This window comes from Leuresthes tenuis, unplaced genomic scaffold, assembly GCF_036924035.1.
Source record: "Leuresthes tenuis unplaced genomic scaffold, fLeuTen1.0.hap1 SCAF_12, whole genome shotgun sequence".
NCBI classification, from domain to species: Eukaryota; Metazoa; Chordata; class Actinopteri; order Atheriniformes; family Atherinopsidae; genus Leuresthes; species Leuresthes tenuis.
The window spans coordinates 18,221,216-18,248,557 of NW_027325366.1; the positions used below are offsets into that span (position 1 = coordinate 18,221,216).

At 41.6% G+C, this 27,342-nt stretch overlaps 3 protein-coding genes across 3 annotated transcripts; 2 read left to right on the plus strand and 1 right to left on the minus strand.

The window, feature by feature from the left end:
* Nucleotides 1-4,137: 4,137 nt before the first annotated feature.
* On the plus strand, nucleotides 4,138-18,070 carry ankrd10b (ankyrin repeat domain 10b). Its single transcript, XM_072396886.1, has 6 exons — nucleotides 4,138-4,506; nucleotides 5,291-5,443; nucleotides 6,417-6,508; nucleotides 14,742-15,001; nucleotides 15,455-15,562; nucleotides 17,477-18,070. The coding sequence occupies exons 1-6, from the start codon at nucleotides 4,309-4,311 to the stop codon at nucleotides 17,677-17,679; spliced, it is 1,014 nt and encodes a 337-aa protein (XP_072252987.1). The 5' UTR covers nucleotides 4,138-4,308; the 3' UTR covers nucleotides 17,680-18,070.
* Nucleotides 18,071-18,799: 729 nt separating this feature from the next.
* Nucleotides 18,800-22,166, plus strand: ube2al (ubiquitin conjugating enzyme E2 A, like). Its single transcript, XM_072396889.1, has 6 exons — nucleotides 18,800-19,021; nucleotides 20,370-20,450; nucleotides 20,547-20,572; nucleotides 20,815-20,904; nucleotides 20,988-21,076; nucleotides 21,374-22,166. Exons 1-6 carry the CDS (start codon nucleotides 18,978-18,980, stop codon nucleotides 21,500-21,502), a joined length of 459 nt encoding a protein of 152 aa, XP_072252990.1. The 5' UTR covers nucleotides 18,800-18,977; the 3' UTR covers nucleotides 21,503-22,166.
* Nucleotides 21,893-24,814, minus strand: ing1 (inhibitor of growth family, member 1). The gene is made up of 3 exons (XM_072396888.1): nucleotides 24,560-24,814; nucleotides 24,070-24,218; nucleotides 21,893-23,639 (listed from the first exon to the last, which is right to left on the minus strand). Exons 1-3 carry the CDS (start codon nucleotides 24,696-24,698, stop codon nucleotides 23,016-23,018), a joined length of 912 nt encoding a protein of 303 aa, XP_072252989.1. The 5' UTR covers nucleotides 24,699-24,814; the 3' UTR covers nucleotides 21,893-23,015.
* Nucleotides 24,815-27,342: the final 2,528 nt, after the last annotated feature.

Consider the following 27,342-nt stretch of genomic DNA (forward strand, 5'->3'; position numbering starts at 1 on the left):
ACTGTGGGAAGCCAGAGCACCTGGAGAGAACATGCAAACTCCACAGCTCAGATTTGGACGAGGGAGCAGTTCAACAACATGGCATCCTGCAAGGGTGAAGCACTGTGGTCTATATCTCCCTCTAGTGTAGGACGGTAATATCACAGAAACAAACCAAATGGTTTGCTGTGTGTAGACTGTAACTTATTTGCAATATATTCAGAATGCAACAAGTAAAGCCCTATGTTACAAAAACTAAAATATGATAACATTACAAAAGAAAGAAAAGTATATATTCTGGCATCTTTACATGTGTTAGTCCCTGTTGACGCTACCTGTAGTCCTGCTTACTTAAGTCCAGCACTTACTGTATAACAACCATCCTACGGTAAAGAAGTCTTTTCCCACAGAGGCCATCTAATCCAATCAGAGTGGTGAACTGAATTGAATTCATTTAAAAGTTACCCCCTTGAAATGTGTCACCTAATATAGAATATTCCCTCCCAGTGGTTTTAATGTCACGGCTGATCTTGTGCGCAGGTATTGTGGTACCTTTCAGATGTGTCCACTGAGCGTTTTGTTAAATTCATATGATGTACTTTCTTCCATTTCCACACAAATGTCTGATCCTCCCTGATCTATAGAATTCATGCTTTTATCTTGCCATCCTTGTTTGTGTCCACAGCATAGACGATGGATGGATGGAGGAGCAGCACACCCACCCGGCAGCCCAATCCCACAACAGATTGTGAAATAGCTACTCTGGTCCACAGAGCAAAACAGTGCAGTTTCACAATCGGTGCTCAAAAATGAAAAAGTTTACCATACGCAGTCGCCAACGGAAACGCAGCTTAACTTTCAGTATGTCAGCATGTGGAAGATATACATCTTGATCAACTGTTCGTGATAACATTCACACTCAGTGTGTCACTACGCTACTGGTGATTTGACCGCTAATGGTTATAAGGAAGAAGGAGAGGATGGCTGAAGGTTCTCATCTATTTAATCTCATTCACTAGATGATGGGTATGGTTAAGTTTTCAAAAACTAGAGTAAAAAGTATGTGGTGAGGATGACAATTAACGCACATGAATAAGCTTAGATGTTACAAAGAAAAAGGTTACGGTTTACACGTGCTGTGCTGCAGAAAACAATAGTCTGCCAAGAATTTATGACCCTGGATTGTGAATCTTGTTCATTTTGGACGTGTGGACAAATGTCAAGAGCATTACATGGTCTCTGGTGAGACTGGGCTGCATCAGGATGATAGAATATCCATGAAACAATGTTAGAGGATTTAGGGAGTTTGATTGACACCTACCAGGGGGAGGCTGTTCCTGTGCTGGCAAGTGTCGAAGTAACATCCAGTGCCAGGTGCAGGTTTTCCTGCAGAACGTTGCATTGTAAGCAAGATGTGGAGTATTTGAATGGATTTTTCCTGTTCCTTTTAATTTCAATAAAGGTTTTAAGTACTACTGCCATCATGATCTGTTGGCTATTTGCCAACGACCTGCCACCACAGCCATGGGAGGGGGGGGGGTTAACGAGAGTTAACGAGAATGTGTTCACTTATTCTACTCAATTAAAAAAAATGTATAAGAAGCTTTTTTTCGCAGAAGCTGGAAATGTACAAAAACATCTGCATGAAACAAAATCAATTCATGTTTAAAAACCTCTTCAAAGCAGGGGCTTGAAATAGAGCTCAATACAGGGCCCATATTATCTCCTTTTATTGTGTTCCTGGAAGGCATATTCATGGGTCCATTTCCAGCTAGATTAGTGCAAATATAAATATAAGTGCGATCCTGAGGTACTCTGAGGTTGATTTTGAGATACTTTGACCTGGTATGTTTATAGCTGCTTTGTTCTTATTCCACTCCTCCCACTCCATACTGTGTGCTCCCTGTGATTGGATTGAATGGTGAAGTGGGGTATTTCCAATGAGCTCTTGTTGGTTGAAGAAAGGACGTGCGTGAGCAGGAATGAATGCCTGTGCTCGCTGAGCCACACTCAAATCCACAAGATGGCAGTAATATCCCTGCATAAAATCCTGTTGCCAGATCAGCCAGTTGTTTTGCTCGGCTCTGCCAGGTCGAGCTACATCTTTTTCTTTTAGTATGGCTGATCTAGTTTGTGAAACTTAATAAGTAGCTTCAATCTCTGAAGTGAAGATGGTGGTTGTTACATGCAAGGGTGTGAGCAGGTGTAGTAGAAACAAGTTTTGGTCATTTGGCTCACTTATCCGCAGTGCTGCACGCATGGGAGCTACTAAAACCCAATCTGAACACACAAACCTGATACTTTTAGATTAACTGTGAATGCTTCGCGGGGAATATAATGATTTAAGATTTCCACAGTAAACACACATACCATAGATTTGCTCAGAAATGGCCTTGGAGCCCCCTGAGCTTGAGTATCATTATTTTTTTTCACAATCAAAATAAACCATCAATATGTAATAAATACATGTATAATAAAGTTATCTTTACACCCAGCAGCACTTCAAATTAGGGACTGATATTACCAAATTTGCTTTATTTGATTTTCCACTTAGTAAAGTTGTAAACTAGAAGCTAAAAATAAGGAAAGAGGGATTAATGCGTTGCCTTTTTGAAGCCTTGGCTGAAACTATCGGGGGTGTGCTGATTCAATTAGAGCTTGCACAGCCCTTCTCTATATTATCAGATAAGTTAGTTATAGAATTTGTGAAGTTTGTGACGTCTACCCTGGTGCACACAAATGTGTACTCCGTGTTTAGGTTTTTGGTTGATTAGTTGAAAATCTCCACTGATCTCGGGCCAGTGATGATAAATGATCATTTTGTTAGTAGATTTAACTATCCGTGCAGACTACCCTGACTATCCTTCAGTTTTTTTTTTAAATCAACAGCACATTTAGCTCACTTTTCAGCAACTTTTGATTAAAAAAAAATAGAAGAGAAACTGACCTCCTGTAATCTTTCCTTTGACCTAATTAAAAGACAACAACAACAATGGGACCACAGTAACTTTAAGCTGTGCTGTGCATCTATGGTTTCTGTTAGCTATTGGTTCGTTAATTAGATTACTTTATTCAGTCATAAAAAAAGAGGAAAAAACAAAAAAGAATTCATTCAATGTTCATTCACTGAGGTTATATTATATATAAATCAGTGTGACAGGACTTAATGTAGACTATGACTTCATCATTTAGATTTGTCATTCTAAAGAAATAGATAGAAGTGAACAGACTGTCACAGACTGCTTACCTTTGATCCTGCTGCTGATGTTTTTTTAGCATCTAAATGAAGTATTCCTCCATGACTCTTCAAACAGATAGAGCCCTGACCGCTGCAGGTGAGACACTCACTGCTGTACTTCACATGCACAGACTAACCTCAAAATAGATAAATAAACAAATGAATAAAATAATGCGCAAATGAATGGATAAATCAATAAACCAGAGTGCCCCCTTTAATGTCCTTAGTTTGTATCAGTCTATGCATGAAGTATAACTGAGGTGTGACATGTGCTGTTTGTCAATGTCATTTAAGAATTAGGAAAAAGAAACTCAGTTTGAGTCATACAATTCCATTCCTCCTTAATGGGGGGGAAAAGGGGCCTTTTATGGGTTATAGTTTTAATAGCTGTCCCCCGTGAAATGTCTCCACTAGATTACACTGTTGTTTGCATTTTCTGAAATGCAATGCTTGGAGACGGCAATGGTGACATGAACTGATGTGGAGATTTAATTTTTTCCATAATCGAGTTAGGGGAAGATAAACACCAAACTGTGTATTTTGTCTCTACTCGTCAGAGAGAAGATGGTCACGAGAATAAACTGTGGTCGTGGTGTTGCGATTCAAAAGTGGACTTACTCCGTTCAGTAAGTAAGTTCCTATGATGAGGACAAGTCAATCTCTAACCATGTCAAGCTGTAGCCGTAAACTCTTAACTGCGGTGTAGCGCGTCATCGTTTTGTTTACTCTTTTTCTTACAATAGTTCGTGGAACGTGACGTTTTCGAAAAGATTTGTTGGAAGGAAAAAAAAACGTTGTCGAATTTAGCAGCTGTGACGTCAGAGGAAAAAACGGGGAATTGTGGAACGTGAATTCCAGCCCGGAGTTTGCGGCTCTCTCTGAGCCTCTCAGGTTTCACTCCGGCGCGTGCTCTGCTCTCTGTGCTTTGTGTTGTCAGGCAGAAACACTCCGTAGTCAGGGTGGCGTGTGTCCTGATAGACGGGCACCCCAGTAAGTGCACGGAATTAGACAATAGCTAGTAATTTGACTCCTTTATTTTTCGTTCTTTCCGTAGTAGCCTATTATTTATCAGTCAGCTCCGTTTTGCAACAATGTCTGTGGGAATAGAATCTGGATTCTCGAGTGAGGAGGTCTTAAACAGCCGCTTCCCTCTCCATCGGGCTTGCAGGGATGGAGACGTCGGTGCCTTGTGCTCGCTCCTTCAGTGCACCTCGAACCCGACCGACCTCACGGTCGAGGACACCTTCTACGGTTGGACGCCCATACATTGGGCCGCTCATTTCGGAAAGGTAGTTGGCAGGAGCGCTTTTTCCCCCCCAAACGACCACGTTTCTCCTAATTAATAAGTAGTGAAACAGTATTCACGATGAACGTCAAAGCTCTCCGACATGAGCCCCGTCTCGGCCATTTCCTGGTGCTTGACTTAATTATTCGCTGATGAGACCAGAGGCAGCCTTCGTTAAGTGGAACCAGACAATGGGCCATTAAAGATGAAAGCGTACTGTTCTCAAGCTAACGGCTTTTCCATGAAATTTCTCGGCATACACACGACGTTTTTCGGTCCCTTTCGTGTTTGAGCAATGATTAGCTCACATTAAGCGGGAACTGTGTTGACTGCTGGTCGCTAGGTGATACGTTGACCATAAAATGGTGAGGTTTCGAGAAGCAAACGTTAGTTAGCTCACCTCACTAACGCCAGCTAACTTACACTTAATCTTAACTCCTCATTGAGGACATTCCCTAACAGCTATGTATAAAACCGATGCGATTTGGTGACCGAGAACGTTTGGATAGAAACACATTTAACGTCTGTTTCCAATCCCAATGTTATTTTTTTCCTAACCGTTTGTGAACACTATTGTTTGTGCTAGAAGTGATTAAATGTTTCGCACATACTGGAAAAGAAAGGCCAAATTGGATGGATGCCCAAAAAGTCACTTTGAAGAGTCAGTCCGAGCAGTAGCATTTTTGTCTTAATAACCTACAGTCGCACACCTGCCTATACTTGCCCGTTGACTTGGAAAGCAATGACCTGATCCTGACTCTCTGTGCGTTCCCTTCATCTCCTCACAGCTGGATTGTGTGATGCGCCTGGTTCAAGTAGGCTGTGCCGTGAACTCGGTTACCTCCAGGTTTGCACAGACGCCCACTCACATTGCTGCTTTTGGGGGCCACCCTGATTGTTTGTTATGGCTACTTCAAGCTGGTGCAGATATTAACAGACAGGTATGACGTCAGACATACACGCCACACTTGAGAATCAAGGGATTAGTTTTATCAGGGAGACTTTTCTTGTCAACAATGATCTTAGAAAATGCAAAACTTGGGGGGGGGGGGGGGTTCAATGTGTATATATATATATATATATATATATATATAAAACTCAACTCTATAAAGCTGAACTGTAACAACAACAAGATATGCCTGTGTGTGAATGAAAAGAGCAGAGCGGTGCTAGTGGTTGAGCTCAGATGATCCCATCAAAGAGGATCATTCTAGCTTGGGATCACTGCCGTGGCAGTATCACCACTTAGTCTTTCTTCCTCTTGACCCATATTTCACATGACGTGTGCCACTCACATTTCCTGCTAAATGAATCTCTGTCCGACGGCTGGGCATTTTTGCTCGTCACATCTTTTCCTCTTTATGCACAGACTCGTGCACTGGGGCTATATTTCATGCTCCACTGCACCACTGAAAGAGATTGGATTAGTGGGTCAGTATGACCTAACATATTGTCGTCATCAGGAAGCACATTGCTTGCGATGGCCCCTGAATTATTTATCTTTTTTTTTTTTTCTCAGGGCTTAGGGAAATTTTGAGATTTTGTGACATTATTGGATAAGTTTTGTGCAGCAGAACAGCCAAGTATGGCCTACGTTGTGGTTTAAGGCATGCTTTGGAGCTCTTTTTCCCTCCTCCATTTGCACTCTGACAAATGTTACTGTAAACGTCTGTGTGTGTGTGTGTGTGTGTGTGTGTGGGGGCGGTGATGGAGTCTAGGTGAAAAGTTCAAGCTCTGCCCTGCAGAGCCGCTCCCTGTAACAGTTTCTGGAAAATGTCCTTGGAAATTAAAAAAATAAAAAAAAAAGGAAGTTGCGAAGAATACATTTGATTAAAAAGTGTAGTCACACAGAGATTCATTGTCTCAAATAGAGAACTGTTTTGGCTCATAGTTTTTTCCTTTGTCGTCACTCAGGACTATGTGGGCGAGACGCCCATCCACAAGGCTGCTCGTGCGGGCAGTCTGGATTGTATCAACGCTCTCTTGATTCAGGGAGCGAAAGCTGAGTAAGTCCTCTGATCAGTGCCGTGTAGATGTTTTCTTCTCCTCTGTACTATCCAGCATTTCAGTCGCACCTTTACAAGGGATCACCATCAAATATAAATCAGAGCCCTGAGGAAGTGTCAGTGCTGTGAGTTAAAGAAAAATCACAGGATCTGCACACTAACTAAGCACTTGTGAGATGTGCAGAAGTAAAACAGATGCGTGGACTTTGTGGCTGGTGAGCACTCTCTTAAAGGGCCACTGAAGGCTAACTCGGTTTAGCTTGTGTTTGTGTAAAGTATGTCTCAGTGAATGATGATTCACTTCATAAATGAAGTTTATCTGTTAAAATGTGAACTTAAGTTTTGAGGTGGCTCGACCTGAATGTAGAATTGTGTCCTTTTTTGAAGGATCTCTACAATAAAACACCACCCTGTCATGCTGGAGCGTGTTCCATCTTGGTGGTTAAGATTTACACCAGACAACCCGTGTAAACACTTACATCTCCCAGAACAATTTAAGATGTGGGGGAGTTTGTTTTTGGATTTTCTTTCTTTATTCCACAAAGATGAGGTTAGCTAGCTCATCTTCACCTCCAGAATTTGTGGGAGGGAGACTGAATTGATGTAATAAGACAATAATAATAATAAAAAACCCATAATTCTTTAACCTCCTCCTTTAAATGGTTTGATCATGAGGTGTGGTGTTCATAGTATTGGTGGTGCTCCCTTGGAAATGTGAAAATATTTTGTTAACCCTTGAAATTGTTGTTTGTCATTGCAACAATTGGCATTAAGTTGCCCTCTGTGTGTAATATCAGAAGCTAAGATGTCTAGAATTCATACTGAGTGCTTGATAGGCACCGTTTCCTGCACTTTTAAGGGAGACACTTTGGCTTTAGCTTTTGTAATTGGAGAGCCACTCGTTGGTAAAAGTGGATCATTAACTCTGCACGGCGCTTTTGAGCTTAATGAATGGCCCCGTTGATCCAGCACAATTATTACACGCACACGAGGACAACTTAATGTGAAGGTTGATAAACTGTTTATTACCTAGTAGGCTATATTGCATGATCTCTGTTAAAACTAGAGTGTGGTTTTCTTTTAACATTTGTTTTTGGTTAGTGTCTCACATACACAGCTTGACGGGATGACCAAATGCACATTACTTCTTTTTCTGAAGGTGTTTTACTGTCAGTATGAGAAAGGCTTCGTGCTAATTGTTGCATAGAATGAAAATGCGTCGCTACCACACAGTTGGCATAGTTGATATTTTCCAAAAGAACTGCAAGGTTAGATAAAAAAAAGGCGGCTTTATAATCTGCCTCAGTTGTAAATGGTTAGCCACACCTTTCCAGCCGTCGGCAGTATTTTTTTTCTTATTTTTTTCCTTCTCTCTCGTGCCAGGCTCATTCCATTTACAGAAAACATTTTGCAACGGTCGGCGCACCTGAGGCACAAACAAAGAGATGAATCCTACATTTCCTGTTTCTTAAATTTAGATGCAGCACCAGCGTGGAAACGATTTGATATTTCCACACTTGATGCGTCTTCAGTCATTTCCTGAAAGGTAGCGCAAGCCCAGCTCAGCGAACAAAAGATAGAACTGATCTGCTGCCAAAATCCTCTGTTATGCAAGTATGGGAGGGAGGGGGAGAGAGAGGGGTATGTTTCTACTTACTCAGTCATGGTTTTATTAATGCATTAAGTATTAGGGCTGTGGAGGTGTTTAATATTTCAACTCAGAAACACAAAAAGAATCAAAGTCAGCGTATTTAGCTGCTGCCCCCTCCCCCATTTATATTATATATTTACATTATTATTTACTCCGCCCTCAGCTAAAGTTTTAAGATGCCGCTCGCAGTTTCATTTTCTGCAACAAACTTTATGCCTTTTCTCTGTTTCACGACTGCAGTACAGAGAACCCAAGCTGCCAGGGGGTTGACACGGTTTGTCGTGCGTAGCCTCTAATGAACCTGTGGTCACTGTGAGAAATTAGTTAGTAAGTAAGTAATTAAGTGCATGTTGTAAGGAGGGCAAAGAGAGTTGCTGTTTGACTTTGTATTACCGAACACTAATTGAATCTGCCGCTGCAGCAGCAGCAGACATCGGTCCTCTTCTTGTGACAGTGAAGGATGCAAACTGTCCTTACACGCTTTAAAAGATAAATAAAATGTTGTGGATTGCACAACCTTACTGCCATTCGCCTCGGTGACTAAAGATGTGAAAAGATCGTAGATTAAGTGTTTACTGCACACACAACAGAACAGTGCAGTCTGTTGGTTTCCTTAGCTAGGAAACTGTTTTTGAATAGGCTCAGTATGTATGAAATGGACTAATTTTGAATTTAATTAATTGGATTTGAATAGATAATGATTACAATGAATTGAACTGGCTAATTGGCTAAAATTGGACTGTTATTGAAGTGCCTTGCGATGACATTTGTTGTACTTTGGCGCTATATGAATAAAACTGAATTGAATATAATAGAGGGTGACGATGACGGAAGAGACGCGGTGATAAAAATCCACTGTGACACAGAATGAGTTTCTTTAAATGTTGCTCGAAGCTTAGTTTTCAGTTGTGCAAACCCCCTGGTTGCTTTGGCCGTTTCAGCCAATCAAACCCGCAGCTTTTGTCCAGACACATCAAATTCTTTGTTTCTTGTTGACTTCCTGTAACGTGCATTTGGTTATCAGTTGATGTTCTCTATGAATGAAATGATGTGATGTTTTTTTTTTCCCTCTGCAGAGCAAAGATATTCAGTTTAGTTTATTATGAAGTCTGTTTTTGTTTGTTTTGTTTGTTTTTTTTTTGTTTTTCTTTCTTTCAATTTTTGATTTATGATGCAGAAATCTAGTGGGGCACAACTGGGAGGGAAACTAAAGCACACAAGGTGGGAATGAGGCTCATGACAAGAAAATCTAACTTAATGATGATGTAACCTGCCAAATATCAATAAAACTACTCGCCAACATGAAAAGCAGAGCAGCCTGCCATGGTTGACAAAAAACTGTCCTTCATAAGCTGAATATCTGCTCAGATGATATCCGGTAGTGTAATGCCCACCGATGTGTGGTTCAATAAGCTTTGATGCATCAAAGAAATGTTACACACATCAGTGGATGAAAGGTCTGTTTGGTTAATAAACTTAATTTTGCATCCCTGCTTTTGTGAAGAGGAAAGCTAAATAAATGAAGTATTAAAACGAATATAACTCCTGTTGAATATAGCCAATGAAAATTAAGAATGCTTTTTTGTTTTAAGAAAAGCTAAAAGAAAAAGAGCATTTCTTGATGTGGCTGATTTTAAACTAGATTTTTAAATTCTCAGCTGTTGGAGCTCAGTTTCCAAAATTAAGTATCAGTGAGGTTGTGGAAAACGGAACCCAGTTTGATCTGAATTTGCTGTACTCTAATTAGTAATTACGATGTAATAAGCAGTACTTTGTCTTTTGGCCTAGTTTCCACAAATTTATTTAATCATTTTGTGATTAGAGCAAGTTTTATATAAAATAAATACATAATTAATAAATATATATATATATTTCCAACATTGAGACTGTTGTAGATGCAGGAAAAAGGACCCTTCGTTGTTCCGAGGTGGAGAGACTTCCCTTAATTCTATGTTCAAACTTGTATCTGATTTTCCTTTTTCAAAAGTCACACATTTCCAGTTTCATTCCAGTCATCTTGTGTCTTTTGGTCATTCACTGTGTGCTGGTTTCTTCCCGATCAGATTGACACTCTCTGAATTCCTTCGGAATTTCCAGATGATTTGATGATTTTCATTACTACACTGCGTCGAGTATGATACAAATATAAGTCCTTGTCTTGAAACCTGCAGAGACGTCCATGAGACGCATCGAGGAACAGGATTTGCACATTTCTGGACAACAAACACGGTGGCAGTATTATTTGCTCCTTTAGCTTCAAGACTTTTCTTTGCTGAATTCCTCCTCAGCCATTTGCGCCGTTTATTGACTTCCTTTGAGGATTCTTGAGAAAAGAATCAGTTCTCATCCCGCGCCACGTCGCATCCTCCGAGCTTCCATTCACTCGAAGACCTGCAGCCAGCCACGTGCCTTCATTAGAGGAAATAAGTCAGTAGTTGGTGTTCTTAACTGGTAAATTCTATGCTTTGGATCTATTTCGAAACCCTTGGGAGCTGCGACTTTTCCGGGTTTTCCCGTTCTGCTTGAGCCCTTTGGCGTTGGGAAATGAAGAAGAGGAGGAGATGAAGATGATCCCTCGCTGATTCATAAGGATGATTTGTGCTTTCTTGCCAAATTCCTCCTGCACCTACATGGTAAAACCTAAACAACCTCGTGGTCCTTTCCTTCCTTAATGAAGACACCGGTTGCGTTCTTCCACGTCTTATCTTTTCTGCATTCCTAACCCCAAAAAGAGACAATTGTCATGTTGAAATGACCGGATAAGGCTGTCGTATTAATCTGGACATTAGAAAACCTAAATCCATTTGACTTGACGCAGCTAAAATTGATTTTCAATTCGCCATGTGCCGTTTAAAAAAATTCGCAAACGTCCATTAAAGGATAAATATCGTATCCAACGACGCATCTTCAGTCGAACCACACCAATGGAAACTCTAAAACCAAACTTAAATATGTACGTATTTATTTGACTTCCCTTCAATTTGTCATGAGCCTCACAGTGCTAAGGTGGTCCAGTAAGAAGCTAGCAGCGGGTAGAACAGTGCTCGGAGGCTGCCGGTGACGAAGAGTAGCGCAGACATGCTTAGTGCAGCTGAGTGAGATGGGTTAGATTTGCAAAGCATCATGTACTCACCTGTTTAATTGCTAATATCATCCTGTTGCAATGGTTATTCACTGTCATTTCACTGTATCAGATATATTTTTACTTTATACACAGAAATGTTTTCTTTTGTATGTCTCAGTATTAACCCTATATAGTATCACAGTCTGTTTTGACATCTAATCTTTGTCACCTTTTCCTTTATGAAAGTGGCAATAAGTTACGAAAAAGTCTGCTCTACTGTTAACAGAACCAGAACCGTACATCTTAATGTTTTGCAGCCATTGAATTGGAAATGACTTGGTTTTTTCAAGTAATCCTAGAAAGGGGGAGAATAGACACTGCTGAGTCTGCCCCGTTCCCTGGGATAGCCGCACTGTTGTGGCATTGAGTGTTCTCACTATCGCTTCCTATCTACACACTGGCAAACTGTTGAGGTATTTCTTGCGGTGATTGGTTTTAATGCTAGGTTTTTATGAATCAAAACTAAAGTTTTTAGACCTGCATGCTTTGCTTATTATCCATGATTGTATTTAGCCTTTTTTTTTGGTTTTTGTTTTGTTTTTGATTTTTATAACTTGTTTTTGAACTAACCATAGGAGTCCTTTATATGGACAGGTTTAATCACGTGAGTCCCATGTCAACATGTAGCATGACAATAGGCTGCCTCTGGAAGGTTAGACAATAGTTAGAGAAGATGCATATTGTGTGCTTAGGACTGAAAAGCAAAGCATACCAGGCATTTACAACGAATTAACGCTTCCTTTTTTTGAAATTTGAAACTCCAAGCGTGGGTCATTGGCGTGTACGTTCATCCACTTTTTGGTGGATCGTTTTACTGTAGGAGGTTGGTCTCACTAAAGGAATAATGGCGGGAATTTTTTAGGGTAATGCAGACGGTCAGTTGCTTTTTAGTTCTGCAAGAATCCTTCAGAGTCGATGTAATATGATAAATGTAATATGATTGAGCTCATGATTTTTAAAATCAATTTAAATCTTCATCTGATGGGAACAAAATCTCAAATTAGTAGTTAAATGAAAGGTCTTCGCTCCTGAGATTATACAGTTGTTCCAAGCCCAGAGAAAAGTTGCTGTTGTCACTCAACAGAACTCGAAGCAAAAAATCTTTGGAAAGTCTCTGCTGTTAGTGATTAGTCAAGAAGGGTTACGGTTAAGAGAATGTTTTGATCTGAAGTCAGCACTTATGTGCATCTGGAGGCCGCGCGCTTAACCGCTCGACCTCCCATAGACCAGTGTGGCGGGTCCTCGGCGTACCGTTGCAGACACAATAACCAGAAGCATGTCGATTGGTGTTTTTACTTTCCTGCGTCAGCGCCTCTGTTCAAAGTCTGCCCACAGATTTAATTTAGTTCTTTTTAATTGCCGAGTCAAGTGCTTAAAACGACAGCGGCAGGTATCTGCAGGTGAGAGTTTGCATTCCTTAGCGTGAGACCAGTCTGTCTACCTCATCACAAATTGTTCCAAGCATAATCTGGTGCAAACCACTCCTCTGGAAGCGTTAATTTTGAAGGGGACGGGTAATGTGCAACAAGTTATTGTGTGATCTTCTTGTTTTTTTTTTTTTTGTCTCTCTTTTTAAATCTTCAATTCTTAATAAAAAAGAAATAAAATGTTTTGTTTTTTTTTCTTTCATGTGCACTAGCTCTTGAAATGTTTCCTTTTTTTTTGCACAACTGTTTAGATAAAGCAGAGAATGAGCAGTTTTCTTATCGAAAGTGAATGACCAAACGGTCGCCGTGCGTCTCTTCTTCAGTGTGGAAGCTAATGTCGGTTGGTTTTAAGGTCAACGGTAAATCAAGTAAAGAAAAAAAGCATTTCTTAAATAATCCGTCACCTGCACCATTTTAATGCGGTGCTTTGGGACGTGTGGGGCGTGGACTGCAGATGGAGACGTTTTCACGCTTTTCTTCTGCACTTTAAATTGGACGTTCCGAGGCTGGATGTTTGCCACTAGTCTCCACCTCTGTGACAAAGAGCTGTCTGTAGAGAACCCCTTTTTAAATTATTTTTTATTAATGCACTGTGATGACAGTTTAGGTTTCAAACAAGCGCCTCATTGTTTGATAATTGGCTGATGGAGGGGAGAGAAATTCCAAGCAGACGTTTCTCCCTCCATGTTAATATTTCACAGCAGCCAGAAATGTTGGATTTCCTTATCTGGCAGGCAGTTTTGAATAAATTACCACAAACGTAAATGGGTTTGTTCTCGTGTAGAATTGATGCCTCATGCAACTGGCTACCTGCCCTCTTCTTTTTTTTCTTTTTTTTTTTTTTTAACTCCCTGGTGACATTGCTTTCACACTGGAGCAAGAAACTTCCAAGAGTGTCGAATTTAAAGGGGAAAGAAAAGAGACTCGGCACCGTTTGCTCATTCATTGTTGCACACAGAAAGTCACCTTTTTAAAGTCACCTTTTTAAAGTCCCCTTTTTCGTGCTGCAACTGGACATGATGAACACACCGGTGCAAAGCGCACAGACTCTTGACTCGAGTCCTGCTTCTTGCGGTAGCACAGCTGCTTCTGCTGTGTTTTATTCTCTTCCCTTTTTATTTCCATCTCTCTGGAAACCAGACGAAGACGAGCTGTTCGTTGTGTCGACGCCCCACGAGAAGACGTATGGATCTCTGATGCTTGAGGGCTGAAATTGGCCTTCGTCTCATTCTCTTCTTCATCAATAATTCTGAGGCGTTTCTCTTGAAGATACCGTTGCACCCCGGTCTTGTCTGGATGAAGGACTTTCTTGGATTGGAAGAATTCTTTGCTTTGCTTTGCTCCCTTGTTGTCGTCGGGAACGCAGCATGTTTCTGTTCCCACTTGAACACGCCCATTCTCTCCATTACACATCTACGAAGACGCAGCCTTATCGGAGCTTGGAACTTTGGATGCATCTTTGCTTTGATCCGTCAGCAGCACCAGTGTTGGATCAAAGACATGGAAGCTTTTCTTTTCTTTCCAATCGCCGCCACATTCTTCCTTGACGTTGCAGACGAGGCGGGCCTTCACGCTGCCCACAGGAATGTTCTCCTTTTGGATTCGGTGACCAGTTTGGATACAAGTTGGACTCCTCTGCTGGATTGCTTTGGACGATCGGTAAACCTGAAGCAGTTCATGTCTCCGGTTGTGTTAATCATGTCCTTTTGCAGCGGATCCGTTTCCCTTATTCTGTGGAAACTTGAATATTTTAAGTTCCGTTTGAGATGCAAGCGATCCGAAAAGGATCAGTCGTCATTTCACATGAGGATGACGAAGACGAAGTGAAAGGGTAGAGCAGCACAGGCTTTTTCTATTCATCTGTGATTGTCTATGTGCGAATATTTGCTTAATGAGTGAGTGAGTGACTGAGTGAGTGTGTGTGTGTGTGTGTGAGTGCGTGCGCTTGGGCTTGTCTTTTTTATTCATTTATTTTTTTGTCAATCAAACGTACACTGAGGGTTTCTAACACTCCTCCTTCCCGTTGTGCAGCATGAGGAATGCCAGTGGGCTGACTGGCGCTGACCTGGCCCACGCTCAAGGATTCCAGGAGTGCGCTCAAATTCTCGCCAATGCCCAGAACCTCCAACAAAACATGGCTCAGTCCCACAACGGGGCTTTTCTCAATGGCCAGAATGGGGGCCACGCTCACCCCACCATCCAGGGACGCAGCCTCTTGAATGGCATGCCCAATAGAAAGAGGTCTTTTGATGGTATGGCGGCAAACCCAGGGAAGAAGTCTAGACCTAATGGTAGGTCACTAAGGTTATCAGATCTGTTTATTAGTCCATTTTAAAGGGAAAAAAAGCATGAAGTGCTACAGCGTTCGGTATAGATCTCATGTTCGTTCCCATGTGTAGATTTGTTTTTTTTCTCTTGGTTCTTTACTGTTTGTAACAGCAGTTGTGTCCTCTTTTGAATAGCTTGTTAAAGGAAGATTAAATTTGGGATTCACCTCTGAAAAGCCTCTGTTGCCGGCAGTTGAAATATGTGAAACTAGTCACTGAAAGAAAGTCTAGGTTTGGACTGTTTATATCGATTTATACAGCAACAATTCGCTAAAACTAAAAGCCACCTCCAGGCACTTAATGTTTTTAAAAACTTAATAATTAAACACCCTCCATTGAGCGAGCACTTGGGAAGAGTAATGGTGGGCCTGAAATACCTGACGTTTTTGGCGGACGACTTTTTCTCTCGGCTCCTAGGAATGTGCGTGCCACTTGAGTTGCTGAATGGCAACGGGCCACTGGGTGGCGCCGGAGAAGCTCCGATGGAGAGCATGAACATGGAGACGGTGCCGACTGCGACCTCAGGTGGGCCGGGAAGCTTTGCATTTGGGCTGAATGGGTGTGCGCCGTCTCAAGGGCCGGGGCTCATGGATCAGTGTGTGGACCAGGGGGGACGGGACAGGCTGAGCCCCGCGACCAAAGAGCTGGAGGTCATCACTGTGGCATCAATGCAGACCCCCTGTCGCTGCACTAACTCTTATGCCTACCTGTAGAGGGTTTGTGTGTCTAATGGCACACACACATATTCGTATCTGTAGTGTCTGACTTTGTTTTTGTTTTGTTTTGTTATGTTTTCTGTGCTTTAAACACAAAGAAAACCTTTTTTTTTTTTATTTTAAAGTGGTGAGTTATTTGAAAGGTGTGTAGCAATGTGTGTGCGAGTGCTATATTTTATACTTTTCCATGTAACGGATACTGCTTGGGCGTATAGAAGTACTAAGATTTTCTTTGTTATATATCTATATATTCAGTGCATCCACTCGGTTCCACAGATAGCTGTCATGTAATTCTCAGTGTTTGGGTTTATAACAGAAGAACAGTTTTGTTTTGCACAATTTTTATCACCCGATTCGTGTTTTCAGCTTACTGGCTAAAAGCAAAAAAAAATGGCCTAATTTGAAGAAAACTGTTTTAATCGCTGTTTTTTTAGACTTAAAATCGCAAAATTTCAGTACCAGTTCTAAGATTTATTAAAGGACTCGCCGGAATAGTTGGAGCTTTTTTTTTTTTTAAATGAGCTTTTCAACAGAAAAACAGATCTTTGATTAGAAAAAATTCCATTTCTTCGGTGGCTTTGCTGTGAGGTTAATGAGAGCCGGAGCTTAAATACGTAAACCCTGAGGACATGTCTCGTTGATGATGTGCATCAACTCCAACTATTTTATGTTCAGAAAATAACTTCATGCCATAGCATATCCCACCACGAATGTAGCCTGTAGAGGAAGCGGCGGCCTCGTGTTTCCACACTAAAGGTCCACTTGAGGCTTGAGATCTGGTCGATCCTGTTTTTTTGCTCTTGTGCTCACTTGGCGTGCAGTTTAGTGAATGTTTTCTGTCGTGCAACCAGTCGGCTGCACATACAGTGCCCTGTATCTGACCATTGTCTGTTTTTTTTTTTTTTGCGATCAGAAGTTATTGACGATCCTTTCCGTTATGGGGCAAAAAAAAAAAGATTTATACACGATTCAGCTTTTTTACTGAGGGAAATTCTGCTCTCTGCCTGTTGTACTATTTCATGTTGAAGTTGGGTTTTGTTTTTTTCTTTTTTACTCTTCACAGCAGAGGCTGAGCATATACGTTGAACAGAAGGCGCCGTATTTAGCTTTGTATGCGACAGCAAAATCGTTAAACGTGGATGGATTTTCTAAATGGGTTTTTATAAATTGTGCTCTTCTTGATGTGCTTTCATGCATCAGTCCGGTCTCGCCCTTTCTCCTTGTGCTCTTGTAAAAAGGTTTGTTGTGTGATTTTTCCGATTAATGCGAATAAAGATAATGGAAAAAAGTCAAAAACAGTAAAGTATAGTATAGACTTTTCTAAAATTGTACCTGCTCTGCTCGTCATCTTGGATGATGTCATACCGTCGGGAAAATTCTGCTACAGAATTGGGTCGTATGAGGCAAAAAAACGACCCCAGATCAGAATGTGACCTGTTTACACAAGTCCCTCGAGTGTATTTCACAACTTATTGATCGTATTTTGTGTGTAACCTGAAGGGTTATAGAGCCTAGTGTGTTGAAATTAGGTCGGATATTAGCGGCTGAAAGCTTTTGTAAAGAACCAGAACTACTGCTTGTAAAAGTTGTGCAAAACAAAATCAGTCCAGCGTTTTTGGGTTGTTTTTTTTCTTCTTTTTTTTTTTCTCTTCCCTGCCTCACTGTTGTATATAGCGGCAGGTTTTTTTTTTTTTTTTTTTTTGACACTTTCTTTTGTTTTCAGCGGGAGGTGAGAGACACTGTGAGGATTTTTCCTTAAATGACCCAGCAGTAGGAATGCTCCTTGGCCAGCACATCTGCGGTGACTCGCCCGAGATCATCGGTAGCACTGCGGGCAGCCAGGTGGAGCACCAGAAGTCCGTGAAAGCAGAGCAGTTGTATGACCATACCCTCTTCAGCACCATGCTTCTTTACCACGGGTCCTAAAGTACCGAGGGATCTGTGTGACGGGCTGTCTCTTTTAGCCTGGATTTCATTTAAGCCTGAATAAGCATTCATCCGCCTTAAAGCCACTGAGTGGTTTCGTTGTGCGTTGCAGTCAGTGTTTGTTCTAAACAGTAGGGCCGTCGCTGTGGATCGATCTAAAATCTGTATCAGAAACTTGACTAAGGGGTGGATTGATGTTTGTTTAAAAGAAAGTGTATGTTAAGCTTATTATGTTTGATTGTGTTGCAAATGTTCAGAAATAACTAAAAGCATCTGTGTTAAGCACTGCCAATACTTCAGTTTTGTTTTCGTTTTAAAGTTGGTGTTAATAAAAAAGCAACTCGAATACATCCAATGGAACTCATTTATGATTAAAGAAGTTTAGCAAATGTCGAAGTCTGATTTTATTTTTTTTCCCACCTCACTTTAGTTTTGCAATGCTTTCTCACACAAGTGTTTATCCAGGTCCTCAGTCCTTTTCGAGTCAAAATCAAGTTCTTCTCCATTAAAAGCCCAAGAAAATATATTTAATATATTCCAGGAATGCACATTTATAAAAGTGTAGGGCAGCTCATATCCACTGAAGACTAGTTAAATGTATGTGTGCATTCTTAATTTCTCCTGGATCTTTGGGATGAGTAAATCCTGTTAGGTACATAACAATTACTTCCTGTCAACGGCAAGTAGTTTTTATTTTTATTCCCCCTCCCCTCGAATGTGGACAATGGGTCTATTTTATGAGACCTTCAGGAGGAAACAGAGTACGACTCCAAATGTGGGGGGGATCAGCGCAACCTCACGTGCAGGGACACACCACACCTGTCACCAGGACCGACCTTCATCATAGCTGCTCTGCACAAACATCACGTCACTGTGGCCGCGCCTCTTGGCAAACAACGCGCTCCACCCGAATAGGGGGCGATACCATTTATCGTTCAACGACACATCGTATTATATACATACATCTTGCCACAGTACCGTTTATTATGTCTCATCTTACATGACAGGTTCAGTATAGCAGCATTTTAGCCGTACTCGAAAACTACAAATTCCTGTTAAATTTGGCACTCGCTCATGCCACCCCCCCCTTGTAAGTGAATGGTATCTTCCTGTAAATCTATCTGGACTAACCTGGGAGTCAGAGCTGTCGAGCAAGCGACGGAAACCGTCGGGCCCCTGACAGGGATTACTGTTAACTTGTCAACTAACCAGTAACTACCGTATAACGTTTTGATTAAGAAAAAAAAAGCTTATGTCAACACATTGGTGTTGTTAATAAGTAACACACAAGTTAAATCATGTCAACCCCGGCTAGAAGAAGACTTATGAGAGATTTTAAACGGTGAGTTCATGGTCTGAATTTATGCCGATAACGTTGGTTAGCCGATTTGTCTAAACAGCTAACACTAGCATAGCTTACGTTAGCTTGGTAAAGCTAACCCATATATATTTTAAGACTGAACTAAATAATCCAACTCCGGCACACAGTGCAGTTTTCCGCGGCCAATTCTGCCCACCTTGTAGCTCTACAAATTTGAATAATTTCTGTACATTTTTAATATTTAGAGGCGAAAAGTACCGGGAAGCTAATAGCGTTAGTCGATATATGTTAGCAGGTTACTGTTACAGTTTACCATTGCAACGCTATTTACTATTGCTTAACTAGATAGCATTTAAATGTCCACGAGGAGTGACCGGATAGCCGTTTTACTGATGATTAAAATATATCTAATGTATATAATTGTTGTGCCACATTAGTTGAAGCCTGGTTTTCTTTCGAAATCCGCATCAAATGTTTACGTTGCCACGGCTGTTGGAAGTGTATCTGGTCGCAAACTGATCACATTGATCATTTAGATCACCGTGGCTGGGTCCCCCCTCCCCTGTGAAATGAGACTTAACGTTGCAGAGTGACGTTATAACCTTAATTCCCAGAAGGGCAACACTGAATTACAGCGGAAGCCACAATCTGTACACGGTGGGTGCATTTTGTGCAGTCAGCATTAAGCAGTTGTGTTGTTCTCACAGCAACGGAACACACTGTTCAGGAGAAGTGATCGCTGCTTTTGCTCGAGGAAAGCTTCACTGCATGCCAGTGGGGGTTGAGGGTGGGGGGTGCCGATCTCTGTGATGTCAGCTTACTTCAGCGTTCTCAGCACGTTTGAACTCGACTGCACAAGTCAATGGTTTCATCTCCCTTCACGGAACTGAACGTTTGAAGTTCTTTTAAGACCAGTAAAAGTCAGGAATGTTCGGCCAGACCTTTCCAGGTGTTGGGAGAGGCGCGGTTTGCTGTAGGCATAACATCTGGTGTAAGGCTGTGTGGAAATGGTTGCAACTTGGATCTGTGAAAGAACCTGAGTGCTTTGTGATACGTTCTCACATGAGCACAGGGCACATTATTCTTCCATACTATTCATTTGGCAGATAATGTGCCTGCAGGTAGTTTGCAACGGGTGCAGACTAATATCTTTAACTTTTATTGTTAGTCAAGACTTGAAAGTGTTAATTGATGCTCTTTGCGCCACACTGTGGTTGCTTGGATTCCATAAATTGTTATTGATACATTCGTTTAAATGAAATGTTTCATTATAAATTCTACTATGTCTTAATGCTCTGACTGAACAAATCGTTGTTCCTCGATGTGCAAAGTTCTGAGGTCCGGTCGTAACTCTCTCTTCGTCATAAAGGCTACAAGAGGATCCTCCAGCTGGTGTCAGCGGCGCCCCGTCGGAAAACAACATCATGGTGTGGAATGCAGTCATATTTGGGTAAGAAACTGAGCTCCGTTTGAAAGCGTAGCCCTCGCACATTTGTGGGTCAAGTCTGGAATAAATGACAGAATGCCTCTCGTCTTAATCTCGTAGGCCCGAAGGAACTCCCTTTGAGGATGGTAAGTATCTTACCTTTGTAGGTCAAGAGTAAAGGAGGATGTTTTAATGACCTTTTCAATTGCAACCTTTGTACTTAGAATTGCAAACGTCATTAGATTATCTTTTTCATACAAATATCACTATTAAATTCGATGTAGTGACCGTATAACTGTCAAACATTACACATCATCCTGCTGGTTTTCTGCCTCTTTCATTAGTCGGTTTAAATCCACCTTTCTTTTATCCCTTCCTCTTGTCTCAGGTACATTTAAACTCATTGTAGAATTCACAGAAGAATATCCCAACAAACCCCCTACAGTACGCTTTGTGTCAAAGATGTTCCATCCAAACGGTAAGCGTGTTGTCATTTGTGGGAACGTCACGGTGTTGGCGAGACTTGTGGGTGGTGTGTAACCCTTTTGTTCTTCCCTACAGTCTATGCAGACGGCAGTATATGTCTAGATATCCTACAGAATCGCTGGAGTCCGACTTATGATGTGTCCTCTATCCTTACATCTATCCAGGTGAGAAGCCTGAATGTATTAACATGTGGATCATACAAGATCAACAAGAACAGATGAAAATATTTGAGAAACTGGAGGCTGAGAAGTTTAGTTGGAATTTGTTCAAGAAAAAAATCCTCTGTACTGTTTGGAAAATGTATAAAACTTCTATTAAGACTCCACCAAGTTGCAAAAACTATCAATGGTTTAACTTTTGTGGCTGTAAAATGTCGTAATGAACTGGAGAAGCTCTGGTTCTGGCTGATTATTTTTCCACTGAAGCAGCCACATCTTCTGTATTTGTCCTTCCCTTCACAGTCCCTGCTTGACGAACCGAACCCCAACAGTCCGGCCAACAGTCAGGCGGCTCAGCTGTACCAGGAGAACAAGCGGGAGTACGAGAAGCGCGTGTCCGCCATCGTAGAGCAGAGCTGGAGGGACAGTTGACCTGACGGTCCAGGCCGCTGCTCTCGCCGTTGTCAAGCTGTGTGTAACGCTGCAGGTTTTTAGTGGAGCATCTCTTAATTTTTTGCTCCCTTCACCTTTTTGAATTTGAAGCTTTTATGCACTTTACCTTTGAAGTTTTTTGTTTTTTTTTCCCCCTCCTCCCTTTTCTAGTCCATCAAGGGAAATGTACCGATTCTTGCCTTGATGTTTCGTCAGTCTGGACTTGAGGGCCATTAACCCCACCCCAAAAAAATCTGGTGTGTTCACACGTGCTGTTGTAGCTCCCCGTGACTTATATTAAATGTTTTCAAGGGGTGCAGCAATTAAAACATGGGTCCGTTTTTTTTTTTGTTTTCTTTTTGTTGTTGTGCGCCTGACCCGTTCCGTCAGTTTATTTTCGCAAGGCATTGGAATAATAACGAGCAGCCCGAGAATCACAGACTTCTACTTAATCAGACATCTTAACACCGTGTCTTTTTGCCGTGTTGTGAACTGTTACATGCATGACAAAGTGTATTCACAATCCTGTTCAGCTCTCATGTATATAAAGAAACCTGCAACGGAAATTATGTACAGATTTTGCACTGGTTGTCTCCCCCCCCCCTCCCCCTCAATGTTACTTTTTTCCAGTACTTGTAAATAAACAAAGGCAAACTCATTCTTACATGGGAAGGTTTTATTTCACTGGAACTCTTATTTCTTTACATTTCTCTCACCCACACTGACCGACCTGATATAGACCCAAGTTTTGTTGGAGCGTCTAATAATTCGGATGTACGCTGAGTTCAAGGTGTTGTCGCTCAAGTCCCGATACCGCGGCTGTTTTTAAGTCCCTTTGAGGTCCGTGAAGCTACACAACTGACACCAGTAGCCTAAAGTTAGCAGTGTGAACAGACTGAATATTTTGGAGCCTCGTTCTCACTTTAGTAGATAGTAAGATAGTAAAAACAACACTTTCAATATTCACTTCACCATGCAAGTATGAATAAATATATCGGAAAAAAAACCCCACTTTAATCCAGCTAACCACATTTTCTAGAAATTTTCTAAGAAGTTGAGACTTCCTCCTACAGTGTAACATGATATGTTATGATGCATCTCGACCTACTGCCAGCTGAACAGCAAACTGCCTATTTAAAGGCAACGGTGAGTTGTGTATATTGTCAGATACAGAAGCCCTCTAAGTTTAGAAATGTTTTATTTGTTAAATGGGAGGATATAATTCAGGGCATGCATGATGGAAACGAAGACAGACGTAGGTGCAGGACAGCTCTTTTAAACACATGCACACGGTCCTGTTCAGTACTGCGTCTACTCCTTACAAATACTACCGACCGGATGGAGGAAAATCTTTCTCGGTTACACAGCAGTTAGAAAAATATGTTGTTTTTTTTTTTAATACGAGAATCCTCATATCAATGCACTGAACAGTGTTCGTTTTAAATGGAAACGGAGACATAAAATGACATTTTTTTTGTTTTACACAGTGTTCATTGGGGCCAGGCAGAGCGAGCTACCTGTTGTAAGCCCTCTCCTTCTTGGCCCTCTCCAAAGCCTTGTCCATGGTCTTTTCATTCTCACCTCTACACTTGGGGCAGTACCACTTGCCTTTGGGCTTGTGATGCAGCCCGACGCAGGAGAAATGGAACCACTCGATGGGACATTCATCGTTATCGCAGCCGATCATCTCGCCGTAGGACACCTGCTCGCACAGGCAGTACGTTGGCTCATCTGGATCTATGGGCAGGTCCGGAGGGGACACTTCCCTCTCCGACTTCCCTTTCGACCTTTTCTTCTTCTTGGAAGAGGTTTTGGCCTTCTTCTCCCGAGACGCCCCCACTTCCTCTGAGTGATCCAGACCGCTGTAACTTTCACGATTTTCTCCGTTTTTCTGACGTCTCGAGCGCTTCCCCCCAGCTTTGTCTCCGCCTCCCGAGCCTGGCGTGACCTCTTCGCGCTTCTTGTCGTGGTGGCCCGGTTTGCCTGGAGTGACCGCTGCCGACGAGGAGGACATTAAGGTGGCCGTAGTTGGTGTTGACGTTGCGATTGGTACGTGACTTTCTGGGGCTTCTTGAGAGGAGAGGAGAAGCTCAGAATGCCAGTCTATTTGTCGGGTTCGGTTCTCAACCAACTCCACCTGCAACAAAAGAACACATGAAGTTAGACTCCAGTCTTATTCAAATGAGTACAAAAATGCAGAAACATTGTCTTAGGGAAACTAATATTAAAAGAAACACACTACACTAGAACTATTATCAAAAGTAATATAGAGAAGGAGCACGTTTCAACTATGATATGTCAAATGGAGGGTTTCACATGGTGTTATGCTTCTTCTAACCATCTGCCAAAGAACTTGTTCAGGATGTACTTCTGTGTGTTTTTTCACCTGCTGATCTAAATTAGATGTAAATATGGACTTATATTTACACACAAAAAGGTGATTAGAGAGGTCTATAAAACTACTCTTAACCTTTCCGTGAACCCTCATCAGTTGTACGCAGTCAAGACTTGAAACTTAGCCAATGACCAATGTCACCCGATCAGATGAACCGCGGTTCCCGACGTACCATTTGACCGGCAATCTGGATCTTTTCGTCTCCCAGCTCCTGACTCCGGATCAGCGCCCTCTGAATGGAGAGCTGAAGCTTGCGTCTCTGAAGCGGGTCCGACTCGCGGCAATAACGCTCATAAGCGTCGTCCAGCTCCTTCAGTATATCTGCTCCAAAAACAGAACACAAGCATAAAACTATTAAGATTCATAATCACATATCATGGTAAATAAAGGCTAAATGTACCGTCCAAAGGGGCCGATTACAACCCCTCTTAGTAATGCCCTTCTGTAAATGGCTGATAGCATCTTCTGAACACTTAAAAAATAAAAAAAATAAAAATTCTCTAGGCTACATAATAGTTCAGTTGTCTATCAAATTCATTAGGCAAAGCGTTAAGGTTTTATTGACTTAAAATGTTTTAAAATATATGTATTACACTGCTATAACAGATTTAAAAAAATACAAATAATCAGTGTCGACAGTCTATTCCGAGGAGGTTCTGTACCTTGATACTTGGCATCAATTTCTTTCATGAGGGACACACTCCTCTGCAAGTCAAAAGGCAGCGACTCCACCAGATCCAAATACTCCTCGACATAGTTGACAACAACATGGCCCGGGTCCCCATTGGTCGGGTTCAACATTGTGGGTCCTCTTCACCCCAAGGACACCTGCACTTGTTGACACCAAATCATTAGAATTCAAGGTCCTTCGGCTCCAGATGCTCAGTTTACACATATATTCCTTCCCCTGGAGACTGTGACTTAAAATGCATCAGACGTTTCTAGTTAAAAATGAGCACGCGCTTGCAAATATGGGGTGTCTTTCAAAATAAGCCACCTGAAAATACGTCAAAATGTTATAAAGGGGGAGGAGACGACTGATCCGAGGTCAGCCGTCCTGAAATTGCTACGTGGATAATTAAATGAGAGAATCAACTTGCCACATAACTGAGCAAAAATAACGCAGCTGAGGAAGAATGTAAGTGCCGAGCGACTTCAGATGTGCACAGCTAATGAAGATCCTCCAGTACACATCTGGAGGCTGCTTTGAGGTCTTCCCAGCCCCATCGGAGATGACAACGACGATGTTAGCGAGCTAATTTTCCCCAAAATCTGTACGCTGACTTTGAGCGGGGGTGAACGATGACCCGACATATTACTATCAAACCAACCACACACACACACGGAAAAAAAGATAACTAAACTTTAACATTTCAATCAACAACAATGGAGGTCGGATGACGTTCGCCAATGCTAACTGAGGCTAACGTGTCAAGCTGTTGGGTTTACGCCAATCAACGTAAAGTAACGTTAAATATTTAACCCCTCTTTGCAAGTTCGAACCTCTTACTCCACAAAGAATAGCGTTGTTCTTTTTTAAAAATTCTATCTACATTGATAGCCGACCTCGGTCTGCTTGCCGGCTCTTGGGGCTTAAAATGTTTTGGTGTTGTGACAAACACGGGACGGTAATACATCAACGATCACGGTCACGTTTATAGTCGCCCCCCTCCCCAATAACATAACGGAAAAAAATCCCTGGGCGTTTATTTAACCAACCACTTAAGGTTACCCAGTTAAATCGCTCAAGACAGAATAATTTAGTCACTTTAAACGGTCTTATCTCAAGGTTCGCTTTAACGTATCCGTTAGCTAAATTAGCCTGTTAGCTTACACGGTTACTAAACAAAATGTAGCACACATTCAAACTAAATAAGGCAAATGAGATAACATCTCACTTTTTGTGTTGTGGGTAAGCGGTGTGCAGAAGCTCTTACCTGTGGCTATATCTCTACGAGTTTGCTTTCCTGTCCTTTTTGTTGCTTACGCCAGGTTGCGTGTAACTACTCCGGAGAGCAGCATAGGTCCTTGAAGCTCACAAGATGCTAACGTGCCTGAATAATTTTAGGTGTGCCCATGCGCCGCCCTTCAGCGCGCCAGTAAAATACAAAGATTAGCACAATTACAACAGTTTAGACCCCCCTCTGTGGGCTTAAATTTGTCTCAGAAATAATTGCAAATGCACAGAAGGTGGTCTACAAATATATATTGAGTTGCACACGTGTTTTGCTATCCACAAATACAAATTTCCTATTTGTAGCTTGTGTGATGGTTTTTACAAATATATGTGTATTTGTAAATATATAATTTTCCATTTGTAAAACAAAAGGCCATTAGTGAAACTGAAAATTCTGTTTGTGAATCGTGACTCAGCATTTGTGGATCACCAATCGTTCGTATTTTTGAGCCATTCTTTCCGAAAATCTGCACACATCCACAAACAAATAGCTCGTGATCCACAAAGCACCCTCCAGTAGATGGCACTGTTGTTCACTGATGTATCTATGGCTCGGCTTAAGAACGATGAAGAAAGAAGATCGCTGATTAGCAGTAACCATAGTAACGACATGGACGCGTCAGTTCGGTAGTTTTAAAGTTTTAGTTTTATTTCAGCCATCTTTGTGTTGTTTTTATGCAATAAGCCTAAAAGGTGCAACTTACCTCTGCAGATCAGAGCGATGGGGTCAAAAGAAGGAACTGGGACTGGGCTGAGAGGGAAGGCCAGCACCCTTCCCTGTGGTTTTTCCAGGGACAACTTGCTCTTTTTAAATGGGGATACAGAAGTTGTGGTCATTTGTCACGCAAATTGTTTCCACTGTCTCTGTTTAAAGCCTGTTTGATGGCCTCTCACGGGGCACCATGAGGAACGGAAGGATAAAGCCGAGTCAGCTGAGGAGAGGAATTGGGATTTGGAATAAATAAAGTTTCTCAAAATCAGATGCCTTTTGTGTCTTGTATGAATGTAAACAATGTACATCCTTCTGCATCTGGGCTTATTCACATCTTATACAGAAACAAGGCCACGTTTTAACTACTTTTCCCTGGTTTTTATCTTTTCCTTGTTATTTGTTTCTTCAGTTTAGTGACGCCACCTTCATGAAAGACAGATGTTCTGCTGCTGTGGTGGCTGAGTGCGGCTCAACATCACGTTTCTCTCAGAGACACAACAGTAACTGCTTAGATGTTGTCCATGAACTGAACTGTCAGATTAAAAAAAATGTCTTCGGGGAAGGCGAGCTGTCCTTGTGGATGTGACCGTGTCTGGCGTGTGGGACATGAGCTGAGACCGGAAAAGGAAAACTACATCCAAGATTCATGTCTTCTAAATGATAACTCCAAGTAAAAACAAAACAACCAACATCAAATATGTGAACTGAGAATATCTTACATACAAAAAATAGTCAATTTCCTAAGAACACTACCTTATTATATACATAAATATAGA